Source organism: Ostrea edulis, chromosome 10 (genome assembly GCF_947568905.1).
Source record: "Ostrea edulis chromosome 10, xbOstEdul1.1, whole genome shotgun sequence".
Taxonomy (NCBI): Eukaryota; Metazoa; Mollusca; class Bivalvia; order Ostreida; family Ostreidae; genus Ostrea; species Ostrea edulis.
The window spans coordinates 5857995-5869947 of record NC_079173.1 but is presented as its reverse complement, the minus strand read 5'-3'; the positions used below and the strand labels follow the sequence as shown (position 1 = coordinate 5869947).

General features: G+C 39.2%; 1 protein-coding gene across 1 annotated transcript; it reads left to right on the top strand.

Annotated features, from left to right (window-relative positions):
* Positions 1–295: 295 nt before the first annotated feature.
* On the top strand, positions 296–2262 carry LOC130051101 (putative nuclease HARBI1). Its single transcript, XM_056152451.1, has 2 exons — positions 296–1007; positions 1676–2262. Exons 1-2 carry the CDS (start codon positions 296–298, stop codon positions 2260–2262), a joined length of 1299 nt encoding a protein of 432 aa, XP_056008426.1.
* The last annotated feature ends 9691 nt before the right edge of the window (positions 2263–11953 follow it).

Genomic DNA, 11953 nt, shown 5'->3' with positions numbered 1-11953 from the left:
AGCTTCTATGCGAAGGGCAACTAAGACTAACTTTTACTAAATTTGAATAGCGATGCATACACGAACGCAAGACTAAGAGTCACTATAGCAAACTATGGATTGCGAATTGATACGAATACGAGCGAGTTACCAGACGAAAAATTTGGTGCCATCTGAGCCTCTCGGACCTGCCACGCACCACGTTACTCACATATAAAGGCCCATCACCATGATTGTGCTTCATTCATGGCCTAAATTTCAAAAGCACTTCACAGTTTTATATTTCAACTCACATTTTTAAAGATTCTAAAGTGAAATGGAAGATGCAGCCCGCCTGAGAGTCCAGTATTTACTGGCAATGGCTCAGAATGAAGTTGTACTCCAGCAGCTGAACCTACACCAATTTATTAGAGGCCGTTTCAGATGGAGACGAGGCTTCAGACGGCGTCGTATCTGGAGAAGGACATGGCTGAACCCTGCCAGAAGAAGGGCCTTTGGCATCTTTGATCAGCTGTTGGTTGAGCTCCGAAGAGAAGATCCGTCGACTTTCAGGAAATTTCTCTGCATGCCCCCTGAACTCTACGATGAAATCCTGGAGAGGGTCAGAGGAAGAATCTGGAGGCAGCACACCTGGTTCAGGGAGCCGCTGAACGAAGGTTTCAAGTTGGCAGCTACTCTCCGTCATCTTGTGTCTGGCACCATGTACTCTGACATGCAGTATGGTTGGAGAGTACCTGAAAACACCCTGTCTGTAGTGGTCAGAGAGGTGTGTCAGGCCATATGTGAAGAGTATGCAGATGAAGTCATGACAGCCCCTTCAACCCCTGATGGATGGCGACAACTTTCTGATGGATTCTACTGGCGTTGGAATTTTCCCCACTGCGTGGCTGCTATTGATGGAAAGCATGTGGCCATCAGAAAGCCTCCTCTCTCTGGCTCGTTATATTACAACTACAAGGGCTTCTTCAGTATCATCCTGCTGGCTATAGTGGACAGTGACTACAAATTTGTCTGGTGCGATGTTGGTGGTAAGTGTGATACATTCTTTTTATATGTATGACATAATATTTTTATTATCGTGTATGTAAGTATAGAATACCTCGCATCGTGCAGAAGAGTTAAACAAATGACAAATATCCACAAAGACAAAACAATGTACTTAAGGGAACAAAAACTACATGACAACAAAAATCTGGCAGGAGACCATGAGGTGAAATCATGTGTTCGTGACGGGTGAGTATGTGGCACCCGTCATGAAGTTCCTTACCTCAAAATAAAGGGTAATCAGTAGCACTTGTCAAAGATGTCCCATGTCATACTAGTAACAGAGACACCGTAATGACGCAGAAGATCTTGATGACGACCGAGGAACTTGCGTAAGTGTTTTTTTTTAGCCTAAAGTCAACAAAACCCTGGGCAAGTAACTTACGTGCCAGCTACTTAGCGCGGCTGCGAAAGTCTTCATATACTGAATACGCTTTTGAGCACCGAATCAGCTGCGACATAAACACGCCATATGCTGGTGATGATGGTATATTGCCACATAGGAATGAAATGTTTACAATCAGGAAGTTGCAATCCTCCCTTTTGTCATACAACTTTGTGCTCGGAGTGGCGCATGGGTGATGTTCGAGAAAAATACCCAAATATGAAGTACAGCATATACTTATATTGTTTTGTCTTTCTGTTATTTCAGGCTATGGGTCAAGTTGTGATGCTCAGATCTACAACGACTCGGAGTTCAAGGAGTTGGTGGAGGATGGATCGATCAACTTTCCAGACCCAGACCCTCTCCCCCATGACAATGTGGACATACCATATTTCCTGGTGGGAGACGATGCCTTCAGCCTGGCCAAGAACATGATGAAACCCTATGGTCAGAGGGATCTATCCAGGGAGCAGAGGATCCTGAACTACAGACTGTCCAGGGCTCGTCGTGTCTCTGAGAATGCATTTGGAATTATTAGCAACAGATTCCAGATCTTAGCCTCCAAGATGAACCACTTGCCGTCAACAGCCCGACTCATAGTCAAGACTTGCTGTATCTTGCTCAACTTGATGAGGATGCATTACCCAGTAATGAATAATGCCCTGATTGAACATGATGAGATACGAGGCAACCCGGTCCCTGGAGCATGGAGGAGAGGCCGCAATCTTCATGACACCGTCATTGTCACGGGCAACAACAATCAGAACAAGGACGGTAAGATCAGGAACCTACTGAAGCACTGGTGCAATTCTGAAGTAGGAAGTGTTCCATGGCAGGATAGAATGGTCCCCTAGATGTGAAACCTAGTCAAATGCCAGAGACTATGTGGGGAGGGGAAATGGTAAAATAAATTTTTGTCTGTATTTGGAATTGTGTTGTGTTTCAATGTTTATAAGTGTAAACAACTAACACCATAACAATAAAGATTTATATATGTTTTAAATTATTTTTATTGTACTTAAAGGGATATACAATTATGATGTTATAATGTCAATAAACTGCAGGCAAATTTCAAAATAAAAATAAAAATAAATTCTTGTAGTTACTGCTGAAGACTTTATTAACTATTTGGAAATTACACAATATTTGCTACTTTTAAACTATTAAACAAAATTGGGAATTCAAATTATTGTTTGGGAATTGAGACTTTTTGGACTATTAAACCATTTAGACGTTAAACTATTTGGGACTATAAATATGTCTACTTTAAATAAAACGCAATCTTAAATCTATGATTGGAAACAAAGCATGATATTCAAATTTACCGAACTTTTTAATCAGTTATCAACTTTTTGTACAAAACTCACAATACATTATTATATACAAATGACATCTTGTCATTTAACTTTCAAAATATTAACTTAACGATTCATATTCTAAATTAAAAAGAAAACTGTGCACCGTCTATAATTATAAATTTAAACCATCATCTTTTTATCTGATATATACCGGTACCATTTTACAGAAATAGTTTGGACAATTTTCAAATAGAGATTATAATAAAACATTACTACAATGGCACAAATCACCAGCAAACAACCAATCAATATACACTGGTAAGTATGACATACAAACAGTCATTATGATATAGACAGTCACTTGGATGATGATCTACTACATTCTGTCGCTGAGGCAAATGTCATATTTACCGAGTCAATCAGGGAATTATCATTCACCTGGGATGAGTCCATGTTGATGCCTGATGCCACTAAAGCCCTGGTGACAATATTGCTAGAATCAGGTTCTTTATTAGAGCTACTAGGCCGTGACTGAGACTGCTGGGTTTGAGAATGCAGAGGTTGAGACTGTTGAGGCTGAGGGACATAATGCTGCTGTGGCGGGCCTTTGTATTGCTGTTGTTGCTGATCCTGCTGCATCCTGGACTGCTGCTGACTGTACTACATGCCACAGGACTGCTGACTTGACTGCATGTCACTGCAATGAGACTTCTTGTGCGTTGGTGATTGCCTCTCATCCTCTTCCTCATCGTCAGTAGAGCTCTGGGCTGAGTTTTACTAAACTTCTTATCTTACGCAAGAAATTCTGACTTAAGAATTTCGTACGTTTTAATTTAAGATACGATGCTTCTGTTTTACTAACATGTTCTTAAGTTTCCATCGTAAACTTAACTTGCGAAATATTCGCAACTTACGATCTGACACTGCGCAATCGCATTTGTTACTATCGCTTTCAGTATTTCATAATACATGTAAATTCAATATGGATTTACAGCAGTTGATGAGGTCCTCATTGGAGATTTAACAATTTTAAAGCAAATAAAGTTCAAAATAAATAATTACTAAAATGTAAGAATATTTTTGTACAAAAATACATTTGTTATGATTGCATACGAAATATCAAACGTATTCATATTCTTTTTAAAAATACATTTCAAAGTATATGAAAACGAAAATAGATTTTAAACTATTAATTGCAACCGCCGCTTTGACCTAGAGGTAGAGCGCTCGGGGCGAGCATGCGGAAGGTCGGGGTTCGAATACTGGCCACGGCAGACCTAAGTCGTTAAAACAGATAGTGACAGTTCCATCGCCAAACGCTTGGCATCAGGTGTGAATGTCAAGGTTCCTCGGAGATGACCTTATTTTTTAAACGGATGTCCCGTGTCACAGTAGGGTGGCACACTAAAGAACCCTCACTGCTCAATGCCGTAAGCGCCGAGAAAAGGCTTGAATTTGAGGCCCTTCACCGGTCTTGGTGACGTCTCCATATGAGTGAAAAATTCTCGAGAGAGACGTTAAACAAGATACAATCAATCAACAAACTATTGTAAATGACTACATACACTGTACAATACACTGGACCATCCTCTTAATATATATACTTCACATAACAAAATATATGTACATATACATGTACGAAGAGAAAAACTTGCAAATTTTCCGTCTCACCATTTTTCAGCGATATTGAATTTCTCGGTGCATTTACCAACACATGCCCTGTAAAGGGTGTAGAAGATGTACACCAGAAAATGTGCATTTTTGCTCTTGGTTACGGAATGATGTATACTATTCGTGACTATGTGGTCGGTATAGACAAATCAAACGTGTCTTGGTATTTTAAAAATGGAAGTACACATGTATTGGAAATAGACAAAATGAAATATGTGTTCTACCAACTCGGGGGGGGGGGGGGGGGGGGGGGGGGGGGGGGGGGCATGTAGACCGATATAATTATTCATTTTCATAATTTCAAGCTCGGGGGACGGTCGTTCTGACCCTCGCCTACACATTATTGTTGAATCGGTATATAGGAAAAAAATAGTCGATATCTCTGTTTGATAGCAAGCCCGGCTGTGATAATCCTGAAATTTTATAAATGTAAAATAATCCAAGTGTAACGTTGGAGTATATTTCAAAGAACAAATTAGAACAACACCATATTGTACAAAATACAATGAATAAATTATATTACAGCATTTGCGTATAATAAAATATAAATACTTTGCTATATGTAGACCTACCATGTTAGGATCCCTCCCCTCATTTTCATAAGGATACACTGAGACTCATTCAAAAAAGACAAGTCAGTAGAATTTGATATACAGAGTTTGTTAGCATGTTTAGTAGCATGGCTCATTTTTGGCGTGCAGACTAAAAATTGGACCCGGGAGAGGGTCACGTATATATATATATATATATAATATATGTTATTTTGTATGTGAAATTTACGCAAAATTGACATCGTCACGTTAAAAAAAGACAAACTAACACACACGGAGAGAGAGAGAGAGAGAGAGAGAGAGAGAGAGACGGGGTCCTTGTCCTGCTTCTTGGCATTGCCCTTGACCTGCTTCTTGGCAGCCTCCTCTCCCTGGAGGGAGGGGGGGGGGGTCAGGTTGGGGCCACAATAAAGGATCAAATTTTTACATAGAAATATATAGGGAAAATCTTTAAAAATCTTCGTCTCAAGAACCACATCCAGTGGGGATCCAGGTTAGAATAGATCCTCAGTATACCCCTTGCTTGTCGTACGGGGCGACTAAATGGGGCCGTCCTTCGGATGAGACCGCAAAAACCGAGGTCCTGTGTCACAGCACGTGTGGCACAATAAAGATTCCTCCCTGCTCAATGTCCCTAAGCGCCGAGCATAGGCCTAAGTTTTGCAGCCCTTCACCGGGAGTGGTGAGATCTCTGTATGAGTGAAATATTCTCGAGAGGGATGTAAAACAATATTCAATCAATCTCAAGAACCACTGGGTCAGAGAAGCTGAAGTTTATATGAAAGCTTCCTGACATAGTGCAGATTCAAGTTTGTTCAAATCATAGCCCCTGGGGGTGGGTTGGGCCACAATAGGGGATCAAAGTTTTACATAGAAATATATATCGGGAAAATCTTTAAAAATCTTCTTCTCATGAACCAATGAGTCAGAAGAGCTGAAATTTATATGAAACTTCCTGACATAGTGCAGATTCACGTATGTTTAAATCATGGCTCCCGGGGATAGATTGGGGCCACAATAGGGGTTCAAAGTTTTACTTGAGAATAAATAGAGAAAATATTTAAAAATCATCTTCTCAAGAACCAATGAGCCAGAAGAGCTGCGATTTACATGAAAGCTTTCTGACATAGTGCAGATTCAAGTTTGTAAAAATCATGGCCTCCAGGGGTAGGTTGGGGCCACAATATGGACTAAGGTTTTACATGCAAATATATATGGAAAGTCTTAAGATATGGGTCAAAGTAACCCAGATGAGCGATGTGGCCCTTGGGCCTATTGTTTGAAATAAGAATAAAAAGAATCATTATTAGTTTGTTGCGTATGTGAGCTAATTAATTACCATGGAAACCGTAATTATTCTCGAACAGTGGTTGATAATTTATGCAGAACAAGTAAACTGAAAGTAAACCTGTATGCGATTTCTTCCCAATAGAACTAACGTATATACCACCAGTGCTGATTTCTTTACATTGGCTTCCTATTGACAGACGCAGCCAATACAAAATTATCCTCTATGCATACAAGGTGATTCAGAAGATGGCACCAAAATATTTGGAGGAGGTGATCACTGTTTACCAACCGAATCGTTCCCTAAGATCTGAAAATTCACTGACATTAGTTAGAACTAGATATCGAACTTACACATGTGGAAACAGGCGATTGGATGTGGCAGCAGCTACACTCTGGAACTCTCTGCCTGCTGTTGTCAGAATTTGAACACTTTTAAAAAGCAGTTAAAAACACATCTTTTTAGACGTGCATATTATTAGCTGCAATAATGTAGCCCTCTCTGATTTTTTTTTTTTTTTTTTTTTTTTTTTTTTTTTTTTTTTTTTTAGGGAAAACGTCAGAATTAAAAAAAATTGGATAGGGCTACATTATTGCAGCTAGCATATTATTAGTATTATAGGTGGTTAAATGGTTTCTTTACCATCATTTTAACATGACTTTTTCAAATGTATAATTGTATATTTATTTCAACTATTGTATTTTATATCATTTGATTGTACGGCGTGGAACTTTTTTCATGCATATCATTTTTTAGATTCTAGTAATCTTACTTCACATTATTGATGTTTTTCTAGCATTGTTTTGATGTTATCTGTCTTAATGCTATTATAATTTCCTTTTACTGCGTTTATAACATGCTGTGTCATTTTTATTGTGTGCAGTGCTTTAGAGTGGTTATTTATAGTCATATAGGGTGCCAAATAAATAAATATTATTATTATTATTATAAATATTATTATATAAGATTCTTAATTCAAATCAATGTTATTGTTTTTTTTAAATGCAGCTTAATCTTTTAAAAGTTACACCCTGATCCCATTGCCTCTAAAAATTGGTCCACACCCTTTAAACTAAAATTCCGCACCCATCCGTGTGTTGCTATTGGATATAATGTTCTGCCGTACAAATGATAATATCCTACCGACCCGGTTTAGCGATAGAATGTGTCCTATGTAGCAAAATAAAAATTGTACTTAGTAAATATTTCTGTAAAATCATGTAAAACATCATTAATATACAACCAAAAGAGTTACCTTCACAACTGGCTCGCCTTAAGTTTATTTTCATTACCGTAGAAACACCTATTCCTATATAATCTGGACACTTGTGAATTTCAATTCGCTGTGAACAGCTTCCATTTTACCGGAACTTGCCATTGCGTAAGCGAACAGCTTCCAACTGTGGAGATATCACCCTTTACGGAAAATGCACTGTGATCTTTACTACGCCGTTCTTTTACACAGGTGCTTGGGTTCAGGACACCCCCCCCCCCTCCTTCCGAATAAGCTACATGAGTTGATTTAATTCTTTTTCTTTTGGTTCGAAATATTTCTAATACATGTCAATAACGTTGTGCATACCCTAAAGTCCAAAATAATTTAAAATAAACCCTTTTAGAAAAATACTCTCACTGGTTATTATAACAGAACCGCAGGTGCTTGGGTTCAGGATCCCCCCCCCCCCGTCCGAATAAGCTACATAAGTTGATTTAATTTTTTTGGAGGGGGGTGAAAATATTTCTAGTACATGTCAACAACGTCGTGCATACCCCAAAGTCCAAAATAATTGAAAATAAGCCCTTTTAGAAAAAGACCCTCACTGGTTATTATAACAGAACCGCAGGTGCTTGGGTTCAGGACACCCCCCCCCCCTCAGAATAAGCTACATGAGTTGATTCAATGATTATTTTTGGTTGAAAATATTTCTAATACATGTCAACAACGTCGTGCATACCCCTAAAGTCCAAAATAATTCTTCTATAGGTTAAGTCCTTTTAGAAAAAATACCTATACTGGTTATTATAACAGAACCACAGGTGCTTGGGTTCAGGATCCCCCCCCCCCCCTCCGAATAAGCTACATGAGTTGATTTAATTCTTTAGAAAAATACCCTCACTGTTATAATAACGAGTGGAGTGCACTGGCAACAGAATATATTTTCCCTCTATCACTACAGAACAAGAATTTCAGTCGATAATGCATTAAAATGCACTGTAGCGGACAGTATAAGAGAAAGCCAATACTGCCTCCCTAGTGAGCTAGCTTTTATGGTGATGTGGTCAAGTCTCTTTCTTGATCACGCAAGTTAAGCAACTGCGAGCGTGATCAGCACTTGGCTGGTTGACCCCTGTACGTTACAGCACCAATTTAAATTAATCTTTTTTTTAAATTATCCCGGGGGAGGATCCCCTGACTCACCTAATGGGAGGGGGTCAACCCCTTCCCATGCCCTTCGACCCACTGGGCCATACACACCGCTCCCCCAGTGAGGTACTGCGTAGAGCAAACCACGTGACTCATGAGTGTAATCAATGGAGCGAGCTGATTGGGACTATTGTCTTACGCTTTGCTTTACAGGGTTGAGGACTTTCGAATTATGAATGGGTTTAGTTGTCTTCAATTTTACCTTTAAATTTACGCGTTTATTCTTTGGTAACGATTCTGCAATACTCTGCTACATTACAGGTATATGGGAGGCGATTCTGCGATATTCTGCTACATTACAGGTATATGGGAGGCATTCTAGCTGTGGTGAGGGCGTGTCCCGAGACACGGTTAAATCAGTCTAACTATGTTGCTATATAATTACACACGTTTCCTTTGTAAACCATATGTGTGAGGTTTAATTACGTGTTATTTGTATCATCAAATTAATAAATTGTCTAATTTTGAGAATGGTACGCTTGGTGTTTAATTAAGCGATGTCAGTATCATCAATTAATGAAGTATCTAATTATGGGAATAGTATATGTGGCGTGAGGGTATCTAATTAACACGAAAATCTTGTAATCGTGTATTTTAAAAGTGTAAATAATTTCCACGCCTAAATTGTTACGTTCAGTAATACTGCACATAGGCGGATCCAAGAATTAGTGAAAGGGGAGGGGTCTTTTACATCCTTTATACATGTAAATGTTTAGTTAATTGCTACTTGTTTTCAAAGTTCTAGTCATTCTAATCGCAGTTCTCGGATCTGATTTCGTATTGAAATGATAAAAAAAACTGAGTGAAAACTTACTCACAAGAAGCTGTAGGTTAAATGGTGTAAAATCCTGCGTTCTGAGCATTCACTGTCACTTGTTTTTCACATTCAAATTGTCTACTTCTTAAACAAAACTTTTATGCTACATATAGTTTTTAAGATTTTTTCAATGATATTTGTATATGACGAAAATATCGTAAGCATATATCAGAGTGTCGTCCTATTTATCCTAGAATTAAATGATACACTAGTGTTAACGTTGATAAATTTGAATGATGCAAATTACATGAAGTATCCACTTTTCATATCATTATGACTCAAAGATTCGTTAAAATTGAATAACTCTTAAAAACTTTATGGTCCGCCAGGGGAGGGGGGGGGGTGTCCGGACCCCCTTGGACCCCTCTGGATCCACCCTTCCTGCGACAGAGCAATTTCTTTCCAATTTTGCTTCATTTTAATTTCAATTTTCTAATAGGTAAAACTCTTACTTTTTTCAATTAATTTCTAATCTCGCAATACGCCCGTCACAGATTCCGCCCTCTTTTGGATCCATCGATGAGAGAAATCGTCGGAGATTCTTGGAAAGATGACCATACGCGGATCTATCCCCCCCCCCCCCCCCGGTGGAGTCAAACTCTTCAGCCGAAAGCATAACAAGAGACTTAGATATTTTATTTAAACCAAAGCTGAAAACTCTTAAACTTGTATTGCTTATAGGAATTATGAGATTGATCAATGTTCGTTATTTTCACCTTTCATGTATACATCTAGGTTTTCATAATTCGTCGGTTCAAACATGTTCATTACCTATCGTATTTGAAATTGCGATAAAAAGTCTGAGGGGCATGCCAGTCAGTCAAAATCAAACGCAGTCTTTTTACGTGTAAAAGTTACGTTTATAGTATGTAGCCCTATCCGGCGTCTGTTCTTTGCCTAATTAAAACTTTGGAACTGATTTCACGCAAATTTAGCACATACACTGAATGACCTCAGTAAAAAAAGAGATCAATCCAAGGTCTAATTAATGACATCTTTCACAGCATGCGCAGATCTAGGGGGGGGGGGGGGTCGGGGGGTCCGGATCCCCCTGGAATTTGCAAAGATAAAAAATTACAATATAACAAAAAGCAAAAATGAATGCCTTATATACCAGCAAAACCATTCAGAAAAAGTTCGAACCCCCCCCCCCCCCCGGAAAAAAATTCTGGATCCGCGCCTGCACAGTCAATGACTTTTTGAAAATGCAGTAGATCTGGAAGTGGGGAAGGCATCCTAGAAGCGATCCAACTTATCCAGTGGTAGTAATCCATTATTTCACTATAACATATCTGAATGTTTTGCCTTTCTATTCATAGATATTTGTTTTTGGTAGGTTATGTTGTAACACTCCCCCCCCCCCACTTTTTTTTTGGGGGGGTGGGGGTCCTGTAGTTTCATAGCCTGGTTCTCGATGCCTTCCGATGTGGAAGTATATAGCCTTGTACCAATCGGATCATTAGTCTTGTCCCCGCCCCCGCCACTCCTTGATCACTCGTGTTGGAGATCAGTGATCAAGGAGTGGCGGGGGCGGGGACCAGACTATCGGATCATGCGCTCTTCCTTTTCCGTAACGGGTTCATTTGCAGTTGCGGAAATAGCCGAGTAGTTACGATTGAGCCTTGCACATCGGATCGGAAAGCCTCGGGAACCAGGAGAGCGGTTTCATAGTTATAGAGTTATCTTTCTTGACGTATCAGACGACATATGCACGAGAAGATAGAATGTTCTATCGTTAAAATGTGGTGAGGGCCTGTCCCGAGACACAGTTAGATTATTCTAACTAATGCACGAGCGGCACAAAAATAGACGCTGGAAGCGAAGTTGGCAAAAGTGGCCGCCACCCAGGTACTTTTTATAATTCATTGTAGATATTTGATATACCGACCTATTGTTAAACTGTAACAAACAAAAACATGTACATTCTGTTCCACTCACTGCTGTAAAAATGCGAAGTTCGCGGCCGAGCGCACTATGTACACACACTGTTACATGTTACATGTACTGTTACATGTACACACACTGTTAAACATGTACACACACTGTTACACATGTACACACACTGTTACACATGTACACACACTGTTAAACATGTACACACTGTTAAACATGTACACACACTGTTAAACATGTACACACACTGTTACACATGTACACACTGTTACACATGTACACACACTGTTAAACATGTACATACACTGTTACACATGTACACACACTGTTACACATGTATACACACAGTTACACATGTACACAGATTGTTAAACATGTACACACAATGTTAAAAATGTATACATACTGTTACGCATGTACACATAGTTCCACATGTATACACATTTACACATGTACACACATAGTTACACATGCACATGTACACACACTCTTACACATGTACACACACAGTTACACATGCACATGTACACACACTGTTACACATGTACACGGTTAGACATGTACATACACTGTTACACATGCACATGTACACACACTCTTAC

Coding starts and splice junctions, on each gene's coding strand:
- LOC130051101 (XM_056152451.1), top strand. CDS start 296: ATGGAAGATGCAGCCCGCCTGAGAGTCCAGTATTTACTGGCAATGGCT. Junction 1,008..1,675: donor TGTCTGGTGCGATGTTGGTG/GTAAGTGTGATA, acceptor CTGTTATTTCAG/GCTATGGGTCAAGTTGTGAT.